At 40.8% G+C, this 25,575-nt stretch overlaps 2 protein-coding genes and 1 long non-coding RNA gene across 5 annotated transcripts; 1 reads left to right on the top strand and 2 right to left on the bottom strand.

Annotated features, from left to right (window-relative positions):
- The first annotated feature begins 1,497 nt into the window (after positions 1 to 1,497).
- On the top strand, positions 1,498 to 4,514 carry tex12 (testis expressed 12). 3 transcript variants are annotated; one of them, XM_086216015.1, is made up of 5 exons: positions 1,498 to 1,745; positions 2,676 to 2,795; positions 2,880 to 2,988; positions 3,357 to 3,408; positions 3,597 to 4,514. In XM_086216015.1, the coding sequence occupies exons 2-5, from the start codon at positions 2,691 to 2,693 to the stop codon at positions 3,733 to 3,735; spliced, it is 405 nt and encodes a 134-aa protein (XP_086072141.1). In that variant the 5' UTR covers positions 1,498 to 1,745; positions 2,676 to 2,690; the 3' UTR covers positions 3,736 to 4,514. The 3 variants fall into 3 exon arrangements, with proteins under 3 accessions (XP_086072141.1, XP_086072140.1, XP_086072142.1); XM_086216014.1 differs by lacking the exon at positions 1,498 to 1,745 and adding an exon at positions 2,014 to 2,182; XM_086216016.1 differs by lacking the exon at positions 1,498 to 1,745 and adding an exon at positions 2,251 to 2,382.
- A 665-nt stretch (positions 4,515 to 5,179) lies between these two features.
- Positions 5,180 to 12,014, bottom strand: bco2b (beta-carotene oxygenase 2b). The gene is made up of 12 exons (XM_086216013.1): positions 11,866 to 12,014; positions 11,561 to 11,759; positions 11,268 to 11,479; positions 11,064 to 11,179; positions 10,499 to 10,601; positions 10,246 to 10,374; positions 7,632 to 7,792; positions 7,372 to 7,539; positions 7,147 to 7,284; positions 6,844 to 7,026; positions 6,004 to 6,114; positions 5,180 to 5,800 (listed from the first exon to the last, which is right to left on the bottom strand). Exons 1-12 carry the CDS (start codon positions 11,900 to 11,902, stop codon positions 5,684 to 5,686), a joined length of 1,674 nt encoding a protein of 557 aa, XP_086072139.1. The 5' UTR covers positions 11,903 to 12,014; the 3' UTR covers positions 5,180 to 5,683.
- Positions 12,015 to 20,583: 8,569 nt separating this feature from the next.
- LOC147254396 (uncharacterized) lies at positions 20,584 to 23,000 on the bottom strand. The gene is made up of 3 exons (XR_015118090.1): positions 22,951 to 23,000; positions 21,848 to 21,882; positions 20,584 to 20,647 (listed from the first exon to the last, which is right to left on the bottom strand). It is a non-coding gene; the product is annotated as an uncharacterized LOC147254396 (long non-coding RNA).
- Positions 23,001 to 25,575: the final 2,575 nt, after the last annotated feature.

The following is a 25,575-nucleotide window of genomic DNA, read 5'->3' as shown; positions in this document are numbered from 1 at the left end:
AATGTGTACATGACAGCATTTAATCATCGGAGTAGGAAGAAATTTATAAGTAGAAGGGAAATCTCACAAAATCCTTCTAAATGTCAGCAACCCACGCTAGCACGATAACAGAGGCTTGAATGAGTGAGTATCCGTTGCTGACAGCAGGTGCTCAACTTCGTCCTGGCTCCTGCTGACCTTTACAATGTTGAGCAGCTGGAAACACAAGGATTTCTACTCATGCTAACCGAGCAAGAGGTCGCGCTGCATTTGCACAGTGAAAATAAAAACTTGCACACCCTTTCAACATGGAGCACCAGTTTTTCAACCTCTTGGGAATACCCAGGCTAGGTAGCAGCTCTGTGAGGTGTCTCCAAACCAGAGGCCAATAATTCACAAATACTACACTTATATTGGCGGACATAAACATACAAAATCAAATCTACAATGTTCACTAAAAACAAAAATGTCTACAAAAGAGTGATGGTTGAATTGGTGTCTGAATTATCAAAGAATAAGCATCTAGATAGCATGAATATCCTACAAAATTTGTGTTCCATTTCATGAGCTGTTTTATTGAGTGATTAAACATTTTAACACAAAGTCCATCAGATAATTTGAAACATTTTTGTCAGGCTATCTCTAGTCATACATGTCTCTATGGCACATCAAAAATAATCCACTTTGCTGCAGCATTGATCAAATTTAACCCACCAGTTTAAGAACTTTATCTGATATCCACGTTGCTCACTGCAGTTCTGATCTTCCGTGGTGTAATCCCTTGACTTAATCCACCCAGGATATAAGGGAGGAATTGGAGATGCTGCGCATCCATGGCAGACCTCATGTTTGTGCTTCTCATTAATGAAGCTTTTTTTTTTACATAGGTGTATTAAACACATTCTAATGCAAGCATGACTATGCATGACTCAGCACACTAGATGAGAGCTCAAAACAAGTCAGTGTGAGAGGTTTGAAATTTCATTTACAAATATAATTTCACAAATTGAATGAAGTCATCCATCCATTTTCTTCCACTTATCCTGTTGAGAATGGAGGGGCTGGAGCCTATCCCAGCAGCTTTCGGGCGAGAAGCAGGGTTCACCCTGGATAGGTGACCAGTCCATCACAGGGCCAAATATAGACAGACAACCATTCACACTCACAGTCACACCTACGGTCAATTTAGAGTATCAATCAGCCTCGTCCCCTCATACATGTGTTTGGATAGTGGGAGGAAGCTGGAGTACCCAGAGAGAACCCACGCAGGCACAGGGAGAACATGCAGATTCCACACAGAAAGATCCTGTGCTCGAACCCAGAACCTTCTGTCCGTCAGAGGAGAGTGCTAACCACTGCCTGAATGAAGTCACAGTACTTAAATATGATTATAATATTATAAACACTGTCATTTTCTATCTTTGGGCTCAAGACCTATTACCGTTGTGGTCTCTGAGTAACTTGAGTGAGCGACCCAGTTGGAATGCGCATGCGCGGTAATGTATGGTCCTCTCCTCCATCCGCTGATACAGCACACCGAGGGAAGCCAGTTGCTCTTTGATTCTGTTCCCCCTGAAGTGGCATAAAGTTTGACGTGCTGTTTTTGCCCCTACTGACCGTGGCAGGGCATTTCGACACACATACCTTACCTTGCTCACCTTATCTTGCTGTTTTACATTAATATCCAAACGTATTAAATAATTGTACTTGATATTTTAGTACCCAATGGTATCTTTATCTAATTTCATCTTCCTACAGTACCCAGGGTAAGTATTTATCCGTTTACTACACAAATCTAACCATTTAAAATATCTCTAGCTTAAACATGTACGTGTTTTACTGACATTCTACAAAGACTTAATATTACTGACCAACTACAGAAGAAACACGAAGATATCAAGTCGAGAAATGCACATTATGAGCCAAACTGCAAACTCATCTGTGCAATGGATTGTCCACATTGATGCTCTGATCATGCCTAAAGACGTATTCGAGGTTTTAACTTGTTTTGTTCACTGGTCAGTGTCCCGGCGCTTCGACGGGAATCTGACTTGACGTTAATAACCAAAAATAACTGTTAAGCTAGATACAAACGTAGCTAAACGGCGATAAGCCAGCTGTCAAGTTCTCGACATATTTTCGTTATCTTCTTCACTATCTTCTGTTTCCTTAAAAGTCTTTTATTATTTCAAACCGTCAGCAGGTGAGCACTTATTTAACCTGTTGAGTTAAAGCTAGCATATTTGGTTTCGATAGCTTTAGCGTCATCTGATTAAAGCAGGTTAGCCGTTGCTAATACTCATCAAGCTAGCTCACGTTACCAAATATTCAACCAAACAAAGTTGCTTTTTCTTTATTTTGAATAAAACAGAACAAGACAAACGATTTACTGGAACAAACTAGGTAATTCTGCCGCAAAGGTTTGGAAATACTCTCGAAAGTCAAGTTGGGTGACTTTCAGTTTGCTTTATTATGTATATATATATATATACATTATATACAATTTTTTTTAAGTCACTCATTGGTCGTTTTGGTAGATACACCATTGAATCAATGTACTTCAGTGTCACATTTAAATAGATACAACTTTAATTTAATATTTGAGAAAGAAAAAAGTCATTCAAAAGGCTGCCATTTACAGTGGCGGTGAAACAAATTAAAATTTCTTAATTGAAATTGTATTATTATTTATACAGACCTAATACACAACAATGGAAGATGCAGCCCCAGTCTCACCAGGAAAACTGATTTCTCCAGCAGCAAATAAGACAAAAATGAACAACGGTAAAAGCTGTAAAAGGATGAAGGATAAAGAGGTAAGAGGAGGTTCGTTCATAAGAAATAGATGTTTGTTTGTTTTTAACTGTGTACTGTAACCAGTCTTTTCCCCTCTGCAATAGATTGAACATGCACATCCAAATCAGCATGTAGTTTCTCCAAAAAAGAAAAAACATCTTCATAAACAACCTGCTGTAAACTCTCTGGATGTATTGGTGACTGCAGCTGCAGGTATGCGAGATGTCATGCATTACTATTCTACATACACCCTTTTCATTAAATTCTACTGTTTATTTATATACACAAAAGAATGCAGCAACAATGTGTTGACACCTAACAACATGTTTACAGGATGTAAGCAGAAACGAGATGAGTGGCAATGTGTCTTGGCAGACTGTTAAAATATGTTTATTCATTCAGTCATAAGCCAGGTTTCAACACTTTCAATTTCTCTGCTCATCATTTTTTTTTTTTTTTTACACCATTTCACATGAATGATTTATACAAAAGGAAATGAATGGTTGTGAAATGTGTTCCACTGTGTGTCATTCAGATGTTTTCTTCCACTGAGTGTGTTAAGATTTACCTCAATGTTCCAGGTGCAGGTCAAGAGGTCAGCATGCTGTTTTCAAAGATGGCAGATGTGATGAGGTACACACCAAAGATTCATTTTTGTGGCTTTTTTAACGGAGAGTTGCACAGCTTTAACTTATCCCTGAGTCTGGTTGGTAGTTTGACTCCCTGGTTTCAAAGAATTTGAATAACTCTTGGATACAGACAACATTGTGTTTTATCTGGTATGTTTGCAAAGTGATTTAGTTGTTTGCACTTGGTTCCAGTGAGAAAGCGGCCGCAGATGCCACCCAAATGAAGGAGCTACAGGGTATTTCAACCGAAACTCAAAACCTTCAGGCCTACCTAAAAATGAAGAAGAATCACCTGAAGAACAAATTGATGGTCATTTCTGATAAACTGTAGGGTTAGTGGTCAGATCGGTTGTTTTCTCCAGTTCCACTTAAAGCTGTGGATACACTGCACAACTTTTGCAATCTAACAGACTATGAAAAGACTGGGAGGATACATTTAACGTAATACTCTTGTGAACTCTTTCGGGAGTAGAAGAGTTTATGATGAGAATCTCAGACATGGGAAGGAGATAGCAGCTGTTAACTTTGTGGCGTATGTGCCAAAAAAGAAAAGGGTAAGAAAAAGAGGGGGGGAAAGCATTTGGTGAAGTGGAGGGGTAGATGCAGGGAGTAGGGTCTCTGTGTGAACCAAATACCTTCTGTTAATGATATTACTAGAGTCAGGATGGTAGTAGATTTAATAAAAACACAAGCCAATGGCCCTGTTTTCATTGACGATTGACAATCCACATTCATAGGTATACACTACATGGTTATGCCCAGAGATGACTTGGAAAAAAATCAAGCATACTGTCATATTTTGTCATCACACACTCATAGACTCCACACCCCTCATATTTCCGTTCCGTCTCGCCGCACCGACTGGCTCCAAGTAGTGCTGACTAATGCAAACCTGGACAGACTAGGCGTGAATGTGGATCCACAAAAATTCTGTGTAAAGTTGCACAGTGTATTCTCAGCTTTGTTGAGAAATATGTGCTCTTCAGTGTCATGCTGCCTTTTTTTTTTTTAATCAGATGTACATTTTTCATTGTGAGGGACAATTGTACACTTTTTCTGCATGCAGTTCTTATGTTGTTACACTTGAAATTAAATGAAATGTGAAATGTATGTAACTAATGTGTTTCTCACTATGTGCTGTCATGAAAATGTGATTTGGTATCGTATTTCCTCCATTGATTATTTTTCTGGGGGGGTGGCGTGGTTTAGAGGTAGAATGAGTGACTAGCAACCTAAGTGGGTGCTGGTTTGATCCTCACTTCGCCTGGTGACCGTGTCCAAGTATACTTGAGCAAGACACTGAGCCCCTAATGCTCCTGATGGCCCTGCGACAGACTGGTGACCTGTCCAGGGTAAACCCCGCCTCTCGCCCGTTGACGCTGGGATAGGCTCCAGCCTATCCCCCTGCGACACTTAACAGGAATAAGTGGAAGACGATGGATGGATGGTGTCATTTGGAGAAATCACCAGCAGGCTGTGCAAGTGTGCTAATACCAGTTTCAGGTCAGTGTTTTATAATGTTCATTTGAGCATATTTGCAAAAACGTTCTCATTCTGGCCATTGCAGGTTGATTTCCTCAGCCAGATGACCTGCTTCACCTCCAGGTTACACTAAGCACAATTAATAAGGCCTCGTTCATTAAATCTCTTTGCAGTTGGAAACAAGTACTGGTGGCTAAGTGTAACTCCTGACATCACCCACATGCACTGGACCTTTAATTAGACACCAACCTCCCATGAATGGATACTGTTACTACATGAATGCACACAGAGCATGCGACATATACGAGTTTATTTTATCAGGAAAGTTCAACGTTCTTTCAATTTACATATCCTTTTCCAACATGTACTTGCACTTCTTATGTCTTTCTAACAGGTTCTCATGACGTCCCATTTAACCATTTAAAGCAAGTTTAAAAAAAAAAGTATTTACTTATGATAAGTGTGTTGAATTGCTGCAGTGAAATGTTGAAGACTGCCTCCTGTTTTGGCCATTCCTGAATATAAATGTACATGCATTGAAATATTCCAAACAACTTTACAGAACAACAATGTATTTACAGAAACCTGCTCTCTTTTTGTAACTGAAAGGAAGGAATGTGTGTGTGTGTATTTCTTATGAATTCCACTAAAAATCATAGTGACCTCTACATTTTCACCATGCGTGACCACACAAAGACCATCACAGACAATAATTACATCGTATATAAATTCTGCCATGTCATGATCCATGAAGTTATGTTATGGTCATGTTTTTGTACTTCTTTCGTCTGATGCTTCTATGCTGTAGCATTGAATGTTCCATGGAAACCGTAGGGAATATTAACAGGAACTGCAGCCCTTCCCAGTTCCTCAAATGTTTTGGCATCCAGAGCCAGGAGGAATGTACTCTTGTCCTGGAAAAAGAAAGAAATGGTGGGGGAAGAAATGACTTTAAATATTTGTGTTTCACAGTCTAATTAATGTTGGTTAAATTAACAAACGGTGGTGGTGTGGTGATCAGCGTTGATCTAGAAAGATATTTGCAATGCCTAAATAAATCCTTCTTTACACAAAGAAGAGGAGAAAATGACAATATATTTCTGTAAACATGACCAACCTTGTTTGGAGTGATGACCACAGACAAAATCACACCATCATCCTCCTCAGTGGCATTTGGCGAGGGTACGAAGATGGGCTCGGAGGGATAAAGACCAGGTTTTTCCCACACCTTTGAAAAAATATTTGTTTATGATTCTCAAAATTTAACTTACTGGAGTATCCGTCCATCCATTTTCTACTGCCTGTCCTGTTGAGGGACAGGTCACCAGTCCATCACAGGACCAACACACAGACAGACAACCATTCCCACCCACAGTCACACCTATGGTCAATTCAGAGCAGGGGTCTCAAACTGATCCAGTAAAGGGCCGCTGTGGCTGCAGGTTTTCATTCCAACCCAGCAAAAGCAACACCTGATTCTACTTAAATCAATTAAGCTGTGTCCACACAGCTTAATTGATTTAAGTAGAATCAGGTGTTGCTTTTGCTGGGTTGGAATGAAAACCTGCAGCCACAGCGGCCCTTTACTGGATCAGTTTGACACCCCTGATTTAGAGTATCAATCAGCCTCGTCCCCTCTTGATGTCTTTGGACTGTGGGAGGAAGCTGGAGTACCAGAGAGAACCCACACAGGAACAGGGAGAACATGGAGACTCCACACAGAAAGATCCCGTGCCCGAGCTGGGGCTTTAATCCGGAACCTCCTTGCGGTGAGGCGACAGTGCTGACCACTGCACCACTGTGCCACTCTTATTGGAGTATTAATAATACCAACAAAAAAAAAAATCACATCCAGTACATGGATGTATGAATGTATCTGTCACAGCATTTGAAATTAAATGCTTCACCTATAATTTTTTTTTTTTTTTTTTTTGTAGCAGTAGAGAAGCTAACTCACCTTCATCTGCTTCCCTTGGATGTCCATCTTGATCAGCGTATCTCCCACAAGGTGTCTGAAGCCACAGCCGTAGAAGTAGCGGTAGGGGTGGGTGTTGTACTTGCCGTAGTTGATTTGAGGGAATTCCAGACCTCCATATTGATGAAGATCCTCTCCATGGAGGTCCTCATGGGTACAGAAGACCTGAATGAAGGGTACAAAAAAGCAGTATTGGTTAGTCAGACAGAGGATATTAAGCAGTTTTAGTACGTGTGGCAGTTTGAAGAACTGTGTATCATATGTACTGAAACGCGTCTTGTTTACCTTGTTCTTGGAGAGCCTCATAGCTGTGGCTGTGCTGTTGGGCAGGGTGTTCAAGTTCTGGCCGCAGGGTGTATTATCGTCAACATTGAGAGGCAGAACGAAACGGCGAGGGAAGACTCTGCACAAGGTGTTGTACACCTGAGGAGGAATACGATTATCTTTATGTTACGTCCCATTATAATCGGATCAATCAAGCGTGGATCCTATCAAGAACTGACCCCTTACCTCATCAAGAGCTTCTCCAGACTTACGAAGGTTCTGGACATTGTAGTTCGCGATTGCCTGGCCATCGTCTGAAGCACACATATCTACAATTAGGAGGCCATTTTCCTCGTAGGCATTGATCTGGTGGAAGGTTGACAGCGCCTTGGTGTAGTATTTGAGGGAGTTCACCTGGATTTAACAAGGGAAAAGAAACTTTTCATATTTTTAAGTGTATAAAAACCTGCTTTTCATTGAATTCATGGTCCGGCTTTAAACCTCACCTTCCCTGTCTGCTTGTCAATCAGATGGAAAATGGTGTTGAGTTTTGGGTCCCAGAAGAAGCCATCACTGATGCTCTTCCCTGTCAGATTGCCCGTTACAATCTTCAGCAGATCCATCTTGATGGGCTGCTCAATGAACACTACGTAGTTCTTGGACATTGCTGCAATGATGGAGAGATGGTTATCACATTAAGTGGATGGATACATTTGATGAGTCTGTAAATGTACTGATCCAAACTTCTCTCTCTGCATACCATGTCTGCTTTTATGTCCATTTTATTTCTGATTGGATACCACTGTTTATATCACCACCATTAAAGTTTGTGCAGCTCATTACATGTGGTGCATGGGGAAGATTACTCAATTAAAGGAATGTGCCATCTTAATACATGTATTTGCCATCATTTCCAGAACATTAAGGAACTGAAACCCACAGAGCCCAGCTGTTAGCTTTGCACGATTAATGGTAGTGTATGCAAAGTGTTTGCATACCTCTGTCACACATGCTATTCTATGTGCATAACATTCATTATGAAACCATTTTAAATGTGCAATTTAAAAAAAAAAACTTTTAGAATCATATATATATATATATATATATATATATATATATATGACTTCAAAATTGTACTACCAAACAAGGGTTTTTTTTGTTGGTTTTTTTTTGTTGTTTTTAGAGCAGGACGTGCTACTTCTAAACATGGCTTACTTTTTGGGAGTGGAACCAGAATACCAACAGGAAGAACAACTGTAAAGGTTTTGGATACTAAGCAGGCAAGATGGTAGCATGCTAACCTTCCCCTCACTATGTCACCGCAATAAAGTATAGAATGGAGTGTTGCTTTAAGATGATTAAAAAAAAAATGGTGCCACAAATTTTTTCATCACCATTGGTGATATTGAATCTGACACAACTCCGGTAACAATGCTGCTATTTGGCTTGTGTGATGTGTAGAATGTGACCAAGGTCCCGAACGTGTAAATGCATGTAAGTGAAGCATTATGTAAATGGCAGACATGTTGGTTGGTTAGCCGCAACAGAGTAGCCGCAGCGCTATAAACAGCAAGTGTGCGCGTTGCTCTCAGGTGACTGGGAATGCTGAGAGCGGGGAAGCAGCAGGTTGGTGGGGAAATGTTGGTTGTCTGTTACCGGCATGTCTCAACATTTAACCCGGTTAACGTGAGGCGTAATGACGTTATATATTTATTGGTTGCGTGAGGGCTTTTGACGTTTTCATTGGTGAGTTGACGCCTCGTTGTTAGCTACATGTTTACCGCACCTGTTCGTGGTATGTCATCCATTTATGTAACTCTCATCACTTGAAGTCCTTCGCATCCACAGTCTCAGGAGTACTGTCACATGCACTCGTGTGGAGGGTGTGTGTTTGCCGGTTAGTCTCCAGTTGACAGGCTAATGTGCAGCTTCGGCAGTTCCAGGTCATTCCTGGTTTGCCTTAATGTATGGAAGGTAAATGGTGCCCTTTTCGTGTGTGGGCGTTTATATGAAAGGCACTTTTTGACATCTTGAATGTACTGAATTAAATGCTGTTCACGTATGTATGTTTTTATACACAATTGCTTGTGTGGTTTTTTTTTTTAATTTAATTACATGGAGATGCATAGTTAAATGAAGGCTTCTGTTTAATACAGCATGATGGCGAGCTAAACCTGACCTGACCTGGAATACAGGCTTCTGATCTCTGCAACCAGCATCTCACCTACCGAGACAGTAGGCCATACTGCAGTCCCTCCCCATTCACCCCCTCACACTCCCCTGGACCAGCGCATTATCCCTTTTTACTAATTGAATTCACTGACTTTTGGACTAATTGACTTTTCCCCGTTCTTTTGGACTGTGTTAAACATGGAGACCTCAGCGTGTGAAGAGGAGGTTCCCTATTTCTGCGTTAGTAGTATTATTTAGTTGGGGTATTTTGGTTGTTGTGTTGCTGGGTTTGATTTATATTCTTCTGATTTAATTGCCAATTGAATTAGCTGAACAGTAAACAACTTGTCTCACTGGATCCATAGAACTTTGATTGGATTGATCGGTGCACCAGTCTCAAGTAGCTACCTCATGCTAAGTTAACAGAGCTTCACAGTAGCAGGGAGCGCTAACTTTACAAATACTACAATTTACTGGTATTGCTTGACATGTTTATATTTTGCTTTATTACAGATCTCTATTGATTTGTGGGGTTTTTTGTATGGCCACTCTTTTCTTTAATTAATTTATTTATTTATTCATTGCTTTCCTTTCAATACATGGTAGCCGTTACACACACTTCAGTCTCTGAGTCTTCCTTTAATATTGCCTCATCATTATTTATTCCTCCCTAGCTGAATTTGGTCTTCTGGTCTCCGTTCAATGTATCCTACACAAAGTTTGCTACATTTTTAATTTATGATTTAAGCACAGGCTCAACAACATAACAAATTCTGCTACCAGTCAGAATACAGAGACTAAATAATCAAATCTTAATTTTAATACGGTCGGTATCAGCACCTTTAGCTCGTTTTAAAAATGGTGCATCCAGAGGACACGTCTTTGTGGGATAGAGTAACAGATGACTGCATCCTAGATAATGGATCGGTGGATGTGTGAAGAACTCACCGAAACTGTGGTAATATGAAGGTTTGGCTTTGTCTTCAGAGGGGATCGAGCAGAGCACCTTGGCTCCCTCCAGGCTTTCATCCTCACTTGTCTTGGTAGCAGGCACATGGATTATATTGTAGAATGCTCCTGAAAGTGCACAGAAATTCATTTCCTCGTAAATGTCATCAGACAACACAGATCATTTTTGTTCCTTATTTTCCAAAACCCCCAAATGAAACAAAATGATATGAAGTTTCAAAAAAATCAGTACCTTTAGTGGTGTAGGAATTTCCCATATTGAAAGTTGTTCCATCCGGTTCAGTGTGGGGGTGTGCGGTGGCTCCGTTCACAGCAATGAAGTTCTTCCAGTCAACCTGATTTTAAATATGGATGCAAAAAAATAAAACTTAACATTAACTTAAGCTTCATCATGAACTCAAAGAGTGGACTTGGTTTTCCAGTCTGTAAAATCTTTTGAATGGCCAACAGGGGGCGACTCCATTCGCTGCGAAGCCTTTTTCCTAACAAGTTTATGTATCAAATCAAGTTTCCTCATTCATACAGTCAGATTCATTTTGTATGTATTTTTATTTGTGTTGTAGTTTCATTTCTAAGTATGTAATGTAGAGTTTCAAAAATAATAAAGTGTCAAGCTTGAAGATTCAAAAGACAGTTCAAAACTTAAAAGCCATCTTTAATACAGTCTTCGCTCATTATCAATCCATAAAACACTTGTGTACGACTTAATTTAGCTTCAGTTCACTAAAATAAACAGTCGCACTTTTGCAGAGATATTGCAGTTACTGTACAAGTCAGATCACATTCAGCATCATTACCCTTTTGGTAGTCTCCAGTAACTCGGGGTCCACCTTGTGCATGATGTTGGTTTCGGTGCTCACATAATAATCACCCTTGTAGGTCACAAAGCTCACATTGGCATTGTCTGTTGGCTCTAGAGGAGAGCAAGAAGTTTCCACAGTTATTTGTCCGGTCATAAGCAAATCAGATTTTTTGTGCAGATTGTGGAACAAAATACTCACTTGGTAATTCGAATTTAGACAGGAAGCGCTGGAAGAAGTTTTTACAAGGATCTGGCATGGTGACAGTCCCAAATTCAGACATAGCTATGCGGTTGTGCTCCTTGTTTGCCTGGTAACTGTCACTGGACAGGAAGCGGCTTTTGTATGTCACCTCACCATTGGAAATCTTGAACTGGTGCAGGAGAGCCATGCCATCAAACCAGTGGTTGAACCTGGGGGGGTTTTAGGGAGAGGGGTCAGCTCTGAGACTCAGCAGCGTTACACATTTAAAGACATTCAAGTGTCTGACTTACTTTTGGTTCCCAATCTCAAATTTCCCGGGACCATTTCTCAAAAAGTTCCCATCGATCCATTCTGGGATGGTGCCGGTGATGATGGTGTTGATGGGCTCAGGAGTTTCTTCCACAGTGCTCACAATCTTCTCAATGCTTGGCAAACCATGCACATCTGTGAAATGGTTGATATTCTTCCTTGACTTGGATTTCTTGTGTTCTGTGGAAAATATTTGCAAACCAGTTACATAAACTGCTGTAATTGTGATGAATACAATATGATAAAAAATGTTTTTTAAAAAGTCACACGTCAATTAAATACTTACCTTTAGCACTCCTGCGTTGATGGGTTTTGTTTTCCATGGCTGCAGCTTTATCAGCTGAGTTTCTGGCGTTGTCGAAGGCCTCCTGTAGCACTGCTGTTTCTACACGACGCACACTCAACTTTATACTGTCTGGCTAGCAGAGACGCCCACTGGAAAAAAGTAAGATAAGTCAAACCGCCGGTGCTGTAACCTTGTGTAAGCCTCAAGAAAACAGAAGAACACTCAGATTCTTCAAGCAGTAACTTATTTACAGAGATAATCACTTGGTCTCAGTGACAAGTGGCAAACTGTACTGTAACATCAATCTATGCATGAAATCCCGCATGTCATGCTAATAAGCATGCATGCAAACTCATGGTACTGCTAAGAGGGACAAGATGTTTTGATCTTTGTTTATGCAGATTTCTATTTCTGGGATGATTATTTGGGATTTTTGTGTGTGTGTGTGTGTGTGTGTGTGTCCTCTTTGAAATTTATGTGGAGCAGAAATGAAATGAGCGCCAGAAAACTATTTGCCTTGTAATATGGTTCACCTTTTTTTGTATCACCCATATTTTTATGGGGTCGGCATGAGCACTACCAAGAGGTCAATCAGCTAACAGCATGACAGATGCAGGGTGTGTGTTCCATTCCTTTTAAAAAGGTGTACAAGTACAGGTCAGGTGGAGTGGATAAACTATGTCATTTTCTCACATACTGGAAGTACTAAACCACTCCGACATGACCTTGAGATATCCGAGTTCTTTTTTTTTTTTTCACCAGAAAAAAGGGATTGAACCAGTTTAAAGCTGATTTTAGAAGATTCATTTAAATATTTGATTCAAATCTTTAACAACTAATGTTTTGCAGATGGCCTAAAATCAATCAGTATGATCAGCTTTTATCAACTTGAATGAAAGTGAACATTGTTCTGCCATTATTGAGTGTACTATGGGTTAAATGAAGGGCATAGGGATTGTAGCAGAGTTCTTTCAGAAGTGAAACCGGCAAGGATCAGAGGATAGATTGGCGGAACAAACTAAAGCTTTAAACAATCATTTTTAATGTATTCCAGAAGGGCATTGCAGTTCAGAGACATTCAGTCACAGAAAAAAACAAAAAATAAAACAAGAAAACTTCGTCAGCAGCAGGAAATAGACATGTCACTGATGACACACATGCAACCAAAGCAACTCACATTCGGGCTGAGTTGGTCCAAATATCCAATTACTGCTGTCAGACAGGAAGACATAAATAAAAGGATTCAAATTTTGTTTTCCTTGGAAAGGGAAGTTAAAGGGGAATTCAAGAATATTCACATCAAAGAATGTGTTCGCTTTAGCCATTTGGACAACTACCTTCTACCAGAGGGTGCTGAAGTCTGTCAGCTGGGCTCAAGTGAACTTGAAGCGGACAGTTAAAACTGTTCTCGTCTTTCACAGAAAACCAATTAAAACAGGAACATTTAGACGAAAAATTCACAGAGAGATTAAAAGAACTCAGCTTTTGCTTCAACTAGATTCTTTGTTCTCCTGGCTTAAAAATCATGCGCATGAAAATGATGCACATGGGATATATAACGAATACATGGTAGCGTGAGAGGTTGGCTAAACAAACAAAAACTAAGACTAATTTAAGGGACCGGTAAAATTAATAAACAATGAACAAATAAGGAAGATGAGCATAAACTAAGGAACTGAATTTAGAAACAGAACTCAAATTCAAACTGAACTAATGACAACATGAAAGAGGAGAGAGAGAACTTCAAGGCAGGGAAGGATCTGATTGATTAAGACAAAACTAGGGCGCTGCACTGTGGCTGCCCCTGCAGCGTCTCTCTCGGCTTCATCCTTGTTAGAGTGACCGTAGCGGCGGTGGGTCAGAATCAGCAGGAAGATGAGACCATGCTTCTTATCAATATGTTTCTTTTTATTTATCACCTTTCATGGCTTGTCAGGCGCAGGGCTCCTGACCAGCAGCACAGGCTGACGGTAACTGGCGCCTTTTTATGCTGTGCCACTGATTGGTCACCCGGGACAGACCAACAGACAGCAACCCACCATACCAGTTCTGATAAAATAAACTTTCCTACAACACCCCTTACAAAAATCTATGTGCAATAAAATACCCAGATACATTCCTAATAATTCCTCTAAACCCACACAAACATCTGTGAAAATTTACATCACCAAAACCCCTTTCCTGGCTCCGCACAACCCTCCTCCTGAATAACAAATAGTCCCTCCCGGAACACTCTTAAGCCAGCTCTTTCACCCAGAGGACTCTTTTGAGCGGCGCACCCTGGAAGAGACAGACAGACAGGTAAGTCTTCACACACACCCGCAGACACAATCACTGATTAGCAGTACATTACTGAACTACATGATTTAAAGTTCAGCGATTTCCCCATGGTACCCACTCACTTCAATTAATTATATTGGGCACTCTCTTACAGGTAGAGGAACCAACAACCACTGGACTCTCCTCTCCAGGAACCTCCAGCCCATTCAGTCCTGTCACTGGTATCCCCATGTACAAAAATGCTAAACTAATGTGCAAATTCTTGTGCAAATCCCTGCTAATAAAGTGCTTACTCTTATCAAAGTGCGTGGTGCCCCTTTGTGATTAACATGGCTCATGTTCACCCATTTTAATATAAATGTTACAATCAGTCCATTTGAGGTGGCCCAGTCTTGTGGAAGGAGATGGCTATTGATTTCAGGAAGTACAGCTCATCTCAGCCCACCCTCATAAAACTGAGAACCAATCCAGTACGTTACGGAGTTCAAATACCTTGGGGTTGTGCTTGACCACAAACTCAAGTGGGACTGCTGGTCCGACTGCCTGTGTGCAAAAGTGCCACAAAGAACGTACTTCCTAAAGAAACTTATCATTTAATGTGAACCTCAAAATACTCCATGTTTTATTGTGCTTTTATTGAAAGTGTCTTGTGCTTCTGTATTATCTGCTGGTTTGGAAATGCTTCTGAGGCTCAAAAGTGCTGCGAGGAAGATGGTAACAGCCAGTAAACTTTTAGGTACATCTCTTCCAAGCCTCGATGGCACTTATAAAAACCGCGTTTTGAGGAAGGCGAATTCAATCATGAGTGACAGACATCCACTTGCAAACTGTGTCAATCTTCTGCCACGATGCTACTGCGCCCCCCTGTTCACAAAAAATGGTCCAAACACTTGTTTATTCCACAAGCCATCAGATTCTAAAACACAAACTAACAGGGTGTCCAGCTGGTCTGGCCCAAGGGTTTCTATTTGAGGATACTTGTGTTTACAAACTTTATCCATGTATTTTTCCTTATGTATAGCTGGTGTGTTTCATGAGAATTTCTCTGCTGCAAATCAAATTTCCCCAAGGGGATAAATAAATAAGGAACAGTGCTGACAAGACAATCACACTAAAGCAGGAAACTAATAAACATGGAATAATTAAAATATTCTTAACATCGTGCTCACTTCTATTGACTTCTTACTTTTATGAGATTAAGTTACAGCAAAATTTAATTTTCAAATCTTGTCTTGATAAATCAGGCTTTTGTCAAGACACTGAGCAAAATGAATTAAAGATTTGACCACATACAAGTATCATTTGATTAGATGTGATGGCGCATCAACACATTTCTCCATGGTTCATTCAGATTCTGGGAACAAGTTTAATTTGAAATTTATCTGATCAGTCTTCTAAATAACGTTTGGTTGTTTTTTTTGTTTGTTGAATTGTAGATATATGAATTAAAGTAAGGGCGGCACGGTGGTGCAGTGGTCGGCACTGTCGCCTCACAGCAAGAAGGTTCCAGGTTTGAGCCCAGGCTCCGGCACGGGATCTTTCTGTGTGGAGTCTGCATGTTCTCCCTGTGTCTGTGTGGGTTCTCTCTGGTACTCCAGCTTCCTCCCACAGTCCAAAGACATCAAGAGGGGACGAGGCTGATTGATACTTTAAATTGACCGTAGGTGTGACTGTGAGTGTGAATGGTTGTCTGTCTCTATGTGTTGGCCCTGTGATGGACTGGTGACCTGTCCAGGGTGAACCCTGCCTCTCGCCCGAAAGCAGCTGGGATAGGCTCCACCCCCCACAACCCTTAACAAGAATAAGCAGTAGAAAATGGATTGAATTAAAGTAACACCATGAATATAATCCAAGAGTTCCTGAGACATGCCACACCTTTGCCTTTGGCCCACTTTCATATCTGAAATAGTTCCCTATTATCCAACTGGAATCCCAGTTTTGGGACACACAAAGCCTCTCTATGTTAAGCTTTTTTTTTTAATAAACCTTACAGGTTGGGCTGCTCAGGCTGGCCCTTAGACGTGCTGCTACAGGCTTAGACTGACAGGGGATCTCCCATGGTGAGCTGAGAGTCTCTCTCCTTATTTCATCATTCGTATCTCATACCTGCATGTAACTAACTTGACTTCCTCTCCGGAGTCTTTGTGCTTTTCATCTCCTAGATCCCTGACTGCTGCTTCTGCTGGAGGAGGCTGCAGACCTGGAGAGGCTCAAGCCGCCACCGTTAGCATCAGTCTTACAATTAGTAAGAGTGTTCATATTAGTGTCCTCAAAACTATACAAACATTAACATCAGTATTGTGTTTGCGTTGTATTTCCTGGCACTTAAAAACTCGTATAATGCTGAAGTTGATTAATTTGGTGTCCATTCGATTTTATAATTGGTAGGTAGCTGTGACGGCCACACTCGCAGCTACACAGCTCCAATAAGTGCATATGAGCCTGCACTCGCACTTTAGTTTCTTTGCATTAGCAGTTCATTTTTTCCCCTCATTTAGTTAATCTTAATCATATTTTACATTGCAAACAAATGACAACATACTGGATTTTGTTTGAAAAAGCATACTTTTTTATTTTAGTTTTGACAGTACATTCGTTTCTATTTGGTAGCGCACACATTTAGTTAACTTTTGCACAGTCATTTGTTTAAGTTGTTCTAATGTATATTTACGTTACCAGTGTAAGCTTGATCCTGGAGAACAAAGGGCCAGGCTTGGGCAAAGGATGTGCATCAGGGAAGTGGAGCAGTTAAATGCAGGAAGTGGGCGATTGGGTTATACCAATCCTGACAACCTCATAGGGAGGAACTGTTTATTTTCAGTTTAGTTATATTGTTGTTTTCTTTTCTGAATACTCATTTTTGATATTCTTGGTTTGGTTAACAGTAGTTGAGTTAATCTTTGTTCAAGGGTGTTGTTAGGTTTGTTGATGATTGCTTACTTCGTAATTTGTTTGTCCTGTCATCCCTTTGTGTCTGTGTGTGGCCTGATCAGCCAGTGTATATGTTCCCCATTGTGTTCATTTTGTTTGGTTCTGTTTGAAGGGTTGAGTTCCCTCCTGTTAAGTTGTTTCTTTGACCTCTTTTATGGGCCCAGAACATTAGTTATATATTTTGTATTTGTATTTCCTTTTTCATTTCTGGGTAAAATAAAACCCTCTTTTTTTCAACAGCACGTGAGTCTCCCTTGTCTACAAGCTCGGTCCATTACAGTAGCTTAGCTTCTTGCTGCTGTTTTTGTTGTTGTTGTTTGTTTAGTGTCTTCACTCTCCCCATCATTCATCCCTCTGTATTTCTCTCCACTTGTCTTCCTCCCTCTGTCTTGTTCTTGTCCCTTTCTGTCTGTCACTCTCTACCTCTCTCTTGTCTCTCTCTCACACACTTTGTCCCTGGCCCTACCTTTTCTATCTCTTTCCCTTATCTGTCCTTGCCTGTTTCCCCACTCTCCACCCTCCGACCCCCGCCCCCCCCCCCCCCCCAACCCAAAAGCTCAAAGCAGATGACCATTTCCATTGAGCCTGGGTCTGCTTGACGTTTATTCTTTCTATAAAAAGGAAAAATTTTGTTGCCATAAGATGTGCTTGCCCATGGAGAATAATTGAGTGTAAATTAACTGAAGGAGTGTGGTGCTATACCTGTTGTAATGTGACACGAGAAAACTTTTGTTGTGATTTGGTGCAATACAAATAAAAGTGACTTGACTTGACTTTCTGGTAGGCTGTGTCAGCATGTTAGACCTACTTGTGCAGTTATTGTGAAACAAATTTTGGAATTTCCCATAAAAACAATTTATGCCCTGCAGCACTGACATAGTCAAGAATAGACCACAGAAGCATAAAACAGCCATTTAGAATTACCAATGTCAAAACCGTAATGGGTCAATTCTGGAAATTCACCCAAATTGAGTTTATATCCTTCTTAGTCTTGGTGCTACAAATGTAAACCAGCCTTGATTTTTTAATACATTATGGCTTCAAAATGGAGGAGCCTATCCTAGCAGCTTTCGGAGGAGAGGCGGGGTTCACCCTGGACAGGTCCCCAGTCCATCACAGGACCAACACATAGAGACAGACAACCATTCACACTCACAGTCACACCTACAGTCAATTTAGAGTATCAGTCAGCCTCGTCCCCTCTTGATGTCTTTGGACTGTGGGAGGAAGCTGGAGTACCAGAGAGAACTCACACAGGAACAGAGAGAACATGCAGACTCCACACAGAAAGATCCTGTGCTTGAGCCAGGAAAAAAAAAAAAAAAAAACTGGTGTAAAATTGAGGAAGAGGAAAGCACGAGATGAAGTATTTAAATAAGCCAAGGTGAATTTGCTTGTTCTTCACAATTCTGCTAAACTGAAACACTCATGTCAGACAGACACCCATTCAAGAACCAGTCAAAGTCATTCAAAATCTATAAAAAAGTAGAACATTCCGTCCTTGGATTAAACTATTCTTGGCAGAGGTGAAAATGTTTCAGTTGAGAGGATTACTTCAAAACAAATGTTACTTCCCCTGGGGAAAAGGTGAAGTAATGCTCTTCTGGATTCAAAGCTGCAAGGGTCCGTGTTAATTAACTTAGAATTTTCCTGAATGTTCTTAAGCGTATGTCAAACCACAAGTCTCATCCTGAAACTCTATTTTGTTCCCAGTTTGTCTGAATAATTCTGAGTTGTGGCATTTTGGGACACATGTGCATACAGGCCTGCTTGGAAAATTTGGTAAAATCAATGAATAAATCTAGTCAGTAACAGGGGTCCTGTATTGTTGCATTGTGAATGGATTCTTGTTGACCCTGATATTTAGCATAGACATGAATAGGCAATAGCACCAGCTCTGAGAGGGCAAAGCCTCTTCAACAAAAAACATATTAACCTCAGATTCAGAGAATGGCTCTCAGAAACTCTGAGCCAATCGCGATAGATCTTTAAAGGCTATGCCCATACTTTTGGACACTGGCGGTAGCTAAGACAACAGTATTGTTACGGTGAGTGCTTGTCCTCTACATGTAATCCACTAACCCTCCAGTGACTGGCTTTATGGTTTTTATCATCTATGTCTGTCAAATATACTGTTTCATGATAAGGAAGCCTTCTCTCTGAATTGAACAGATAAAGTCATCTTTCATGTTTGGTTTGGTCATCATAATTTAAGAACACTGTAGCATTTGATCATAAATAGTCTCGTAATGAAATGTGTGAGTTATAGCAGCAGCACTATTGCCATTACTAATAATAAACGAATCCGTCTGTCGCTTCATGGCCTCAGATTTAGAGTTGCTGATCCTCATTCCAGTTTTTTCACCCTCAGCAGAAAACCAATCCAGTGAGATCTGAAGGTCACAGACCGATGAAGCCAGCAGGACCACATCATCTGCGAAAAGCAGGGATGCAATCCTCAGCCCACCAAACTGCAACCTCTCCCACTGCCACAACTACACCTTGAAACCCTGTCCATGAAAAAGACAAACAGGACTAGTGACAAGGCACAACCCAACCTCCAGAAATGAGTCAGACTTTTTGCCAAGAGCTTAAACACAACTCTGTCTTTGGTCAAGACCACTGGTGTCCACCAGGAGGTTCAAGGGGTTACCACCCCTTGAGAACCCAAGGACCCTGAGGTCACAGGTCACAGGTCCCAGTCACAGCTTCAACAACAGAAGCTTTCAACATTGTCCACTGTGGTTCATCACATCGTGGTTCACCAAAGCCTTTAATTCTCACCTCCAGCATGATTTTTTCTGACATCCCTGTGGAGGTGAGAGTTGAATGCCAGACAAACAGGGACCTCCTCCAGATGTTCCCAGTTCACTACTAGTTTAGGCTTTCCGGGTCTATCCAGATGCCTCCCCCACCATCTGACCTAATACACCTACATACAGTATGGGTATCAATTGATAGCCTAGCCTCTCTCTTCACCTGAGTGGCTGAGGCATATGGCCTCAGGTCGGATGATACGATAACAAAACTGGTAATCAACCTTTGTCCTAGGGTGCTCTGGTACCAAGTACATTTATGAGCATCCTTGTGCTCTTATGCTCGAACATGGAGTTCATTAAGGACAATCCATGCCTTGCACGTAAGTCCAATAATAAAACACCACTCAAGTTCAGATCAGGGAGGCCATTCCTACCAATCATTCCCCTCCAACTGTCTCTACCATTACCCACATGTGCATTGAAGTCACCAATAAGACTATGGAGTCCCCACGCAGGACTGCCGTTTGGGGCAAAAGCAAAGACAACAGGCATAGTTTCTTATCACCCATAGGGAGACAACCTTCTCATCCACAGGGTAAACTCCAAAGCAGTGGCACTCTTCCCTGTCCAGGAGTTTGGTTCCAGCGCTGAGGCTTTGTGTGGAGGGAACAACCACCAGATCTTACCTATAGCGCTCAAGCTTTACCACCAGCTCTGGTTCCAAAAGAGGACCCTGGGCTTCATCTGGGCAGGGTCTCTCTCTTCTTTTTCTCCAGTCTTCATGGAGTCTGTTTGAGTCTCACATTGTTCTGCTGTATTAGATGTAAATAAATCCATAATACGACAGAATACTGGATTATTGATAAGTAAACGTGGGTTAACTTGACTGTCATGTTCAAATGTTTTAGATAATTGTAATGTCAAAAAAATAATGATTATAATGTGCTTGTCTTCTGGTCAGTTCATGTATTTTGTCACCATGATGGCATCACAGCTATTCAAGTTGCGTCATAGGTATGTAGTAGAGTTTGAAGATGAATATTGTCTGACCTCTGAGTACTGAATACTCATGTAAAACTGTAGTAGTTAAAACAGATTATTTGGAATGCCAGGATGACAGACGTCACATGTTGTGTGATCTCATCACGACGTAGGGGTGGAGCAAATCCCTGCTGTCACTGGATGGATAGGTTGCTGGTCTATCACAGGGTGACATATGGGGACTTACACCTACAGTCAATTTAGAGGTTTTTTTTTTGGTTTTGGTTTTGGTTTTTGGGAAGCAGGAGAAGCTCCTAGAGAGAACATTCAAACTCTACCCAAAAGCCCCAGATTCTAACCCAGAACCATTTTGCTGGGAGGTGACAGTGCTAACCACTGCACCACAGCTGGCATCCCTTTTCATCTCAGTTGATTCAGATCCAGATTCAGAAAACTTTATTCATCTCCGTGGGGAGCAATTAAGGGAGCAGAGAGCAGTACTGTTGGTTACACAACAACAACATGCAATAGGAATGGAAGAGCAAGGAAGTCTATACCTCCCAGGGTTAGCAGCAGTTGCTTTGTAAAGTGCATGTTAGAAGTAGCGGTGCATTAGAGGCAGTAGAGCAGAAGAAGTAGTAGTGCACAATAGATAAGTAGCATTAATGACATTAATGAATGATGCATGTTGCACATCCTTAATATGCGTGACAGCATCTTGCATAGTTTTGAAACTGTAGTGCTGACAAATTCTATCAATAATCAAACAAATTCACATCCCATAGTATTCAAAACCAATGGTAGCTCCTCGATAACCTCCCATCTGATCCTTCAGCTTCCATTCATGTTCTCTAATCTCACTCTCAGCAGACATAGCATATTACAATTTGGGGTCATGTCCGCACAGAGGTCGGCCTGCATGCTGCTTCTCTGAGGCCTCCATGTTTTATATACAAGCATTCGATGCTTCACACATGCACTCATACGCTCCTTTACTTGCAAATAGAAAACTGATATGTTGAATACCACACCTGACTGTCTCCTGTTGTCTCATGAAGCATAATTTCTAGAAGAGGAAAAAAAGAATCACCCTCATAACCTAGTGGCCAACAGTGTGGGCTAGGGAAAATAAAAGATGCAGGTAGCTGTATGCAAATGCAACCTCTAAATGACCATGCAACTGTGGTGTGATACTGCAAGCCAGTGCCAATCCTCCATATCGCCTTTTTCAGTGAGTCTCTTTATGGTTTTTATCAATGATGACTGGAGTTAGACAGAGTTTATACACTGCTCATGACCCCTCAGAAATGTTTCATGATAAGGAAGGCCTCACTCTGAACAGACAGTGATATATTTCGCTGGTGCAAGCTCATCAAATTTATGAACACTGCTTTTTAAAAAATTATTATCATGTTCTGTCAGTACAAAATGCAAGTATTACGAGTATGTTATAATACTAATACTCATTGTCCTGCTGATACTGAAAACACTGAAGCTCAAGGACTAAAATTTAGCTTTACAGTTAGGGGATGTAAAGTAAAAAACAAGTCCCTTTATTGTAGGTGATACAAAGGTCCAACCAGTACATTGTTATATCAAATGTATAAAAAGAGTAGTTATCATGAACACAGTATAGAGTAATATCGTATATTGTTCATCAAAACAGTAATTTAAAGTGATTCTTCACTTTAAACAGTGTATTTTGTCTATTTACTCTCAAAAAGGTGTCAAGCGCTCACAAAGAGCTCACATTTTTTTCACTCCTGGATCATTTCTGTGTGACTCATGAATGCAGAAAGAGCCAGCCAGATTTACTTAGCTTACCGTACAAAAATAATTTGTTTTTGTTTTTTGCTTGAATCGAAGTGTATTCATTACTAAGCACGAGGATGGACAAAGAGAATGTAAATTATAATGGACTGTGCACTCGACAATTTCTAAACAGATTTTTCTGGGCATTTTTGCTATTGTTTTGTAGCCATCAGGTGCCTTTAGCTTCAAGCTAATGTTTCTTGCTTTTTGTGCATGCTGGAGTCGAATACAGGCAATGCAGGTGGGCAAAACATTGTTGCAAGCTCGAGACACCTACAGTATGCGTGAGCACTTGAAAGGCAAAAAAAAAAAAAAAAATTACCGTAAGTAGTTTGGAGGGATCTGGCAACTGTTTAGATGTTTATCTGTTGGTCATCTCACAAATTTTGTAACCATAGTAACATCACGGCTGTTTGAGTTGCATTCAAGAACTGTGACAGGTGTGTATTTGGAAAAATGAGGAGATTACAACTATCTGACCAATGAGCACTCATTATTGTGTTTAGAAATGTAGAAATTACAATCAATTCATTTCCTTATGGGCGGCAAAATCAACAGGATTGATCCCCCAGGTGTTGTGGTCCCGTCAATATGGGCCCCGAGTTTGACCAGAGTTTTTACAAAGACTGACACTGGTTTACAATGTTTCTCAACTTAAAATGAATGTTGACTACGTGTCTGCATCGAAGGCCGTTGGAATACGATAGCTGAGATGAATTCTGTCCACAGATGACATATGCTGCTACTCTGAGGTCAAAAATGTTCAACCCACAAGCACAGCTGCACTCACGCAGTGCTGCACGCACACCCATACATTCTACTCCTGAGAATTGGAGCACTGATATGATGAAAATCTTGTCTGATTTATTGCTTACCCGTTGCCCCTTGCAACACCAGAGAGAGGAAGAACAGAACAACCCTCAAAACAAAATGACCTAAAATATCAGCTGTCGTTCGTGAGAACAGAGATTCACGTAGCTGTGTGCAGATGCAACCTCACCGTGACCAGGCACTTGCGGTGCAACAATGCATGCCCAAGATTCCAAAGTGACTTTTCAGTGACTGTGTTTATGGTTTTTATCAACAGTGACTGGAGTCAGACAAAGTTTACACAATTTCTAACCATTCTGAGATTTTTTATTGATAAAAAAATCTTCAGTCTGAACTGAACTGATAAGGGACGTTTCCCTAGTGCAAGCTCATCATATTTAATTGACGCTAAACAATATTATCAGTTTATGAGGTGTACAATAACATGTTCATGAGTATCTTATGATATCATAGTAGTGATATGATAATAAGGTCATTATAGATTAATATGCAGGAGGCTATAACAGCATTACGAAACAGTAAATAATCGTACTCTTTTGTTAAATGCATATGAATTGAAATGCTCATTGCGACTACATTCAGTGTGCTGGACACCTCTTGGAAAAATATGTTTTAACAAAATGTACTAGGCATATGTAGACGAGATCACTGAATTCTCTGCTACTTCTGAATTTTCCATCTATGTATGCACACACGTGTGTAGACAGGCACACACATTTTTGTGTACTGACTAATGTTTTGTCTCAGAATTTTTACCACTTTTTTACGTCACTCGCCTGCTTATCAGTCGATCAGTCGATGTGAGTCACAGCCCTGTTCCAGGTACTGTCACCCAATCAGCTCCTTCCCTGCACAACTGTTTTTTTGTTTGTTGCATAATATGCATGCGTATGTTCCCCCCATCCGTCTTTATTATTCATTTGATGGGCTTCACCTCCTGCCTGTTCTCCCTGAAAACCAGAATTTTTGTATTTAGTCTACCAGATAGGCTGACCTTTGGTTTCTTTTTGATTTAATACATTTTGACTTTTCATCAGGGTAGAGTTTGCAGGCCAAATTGGGCCAGGCATGAGGTTTGACCCGCCAGATGTAAATAAAACCACATAAATCATGATAATTACGACTATTATAAAACTACCGTTTTATAAAGATTTTTTTAGGATTCAAAAAAATATCTTTATATGTGGGATTATATTCTCAATGTGAGCGCTAATAATCATTTATTCATAATCTGATTGGGAGGCAGAGTGAAAAATACAGGATGAATAGGTAGAGACAGTGTTACTAATACATGTTATTTTTTTTTACTCATATCCCACCATTAATTTTGTGTCCCCCAAAGAACAGCTTGTACGCGTCTGCTTTCGTGCATTTGTGGAGGGGGTAGAGGAAGTTACAGAGACTGAAATCAGTTTTGTTTCCAGTTCCTTTACTGGTAAAAGTTCACGAGTGTTTAAACAGCAGCTGCTCCTACATTCTACTCAGTACTTCCAATCACTTTAGCACATTCTTCTTTAGCTTGCTGCTGCCATGTTGTGGCTGGATGCATCCTCGCTCCATAAAACCAGTGTAGTCAGATTAAAACACAAAAACTCCAAAAACAACAATATTATAATCGTCATCATATTTGATGTAATATTCATAAATTGGGGGCTGCACGGTGGTGCAGTGGGCAGCACTGTGGCTTCACAGCAAGAAGGTTCCGGGTTCGAGTCCCGGCTCGGCCACGGGATCTTTCTGTGTGGAGTCTCCATGTTCTCCCCGTGTCTGCGTGGGTTCTCTCTGGTACTCCAGCTTCCTCCCACAGTCCAAAAACATGCACTTGGGGACGAGGCTGATTGATACTCTAAATTGACTGTAGGTATGAATATGAGTGTGAATGGTTGTTTGTCTCTCTATGTTGGTCCTGTGATGGACTGGCGAACTGCCCAGGGTGAACCCCGCCTCTCGCCCGTTGACGCTGGGATAGGCTCCAGCCCCCCCGCGACCCTTAATGTGTAGGAATAAGCGGAAGATGACGATGGATGGATTCATAAATTGGTTGAATTTATTCTTGAAACCCCCACAACAACAACAACAACAAAGGCCGTTCGGAAGATCAGATTTAATCAACCGC

This window comes from Aulostomus chinensis, chromosome 10 (assembly GCF_037954235.1).
Source record: "Aulostomus chinensis isolate RoL2024-O1b breed Wild chromosome 10, RoL_Achi_v1.0, whole genome shotgun sequence".
Classification (NCBI taxonomy): domain Eukaryota; kingdom Metazoa; phylum Chordata; class Actinopteri; order Syngnathiformes; family Aulostomidae; genus Aulostomus; species Aulostomus chinensis.
The sequence above is the reverse complement of the archived record's forward strand: the minus strand, read 5'-3'. Positions and strand labels throughout refer to the sequence as shown.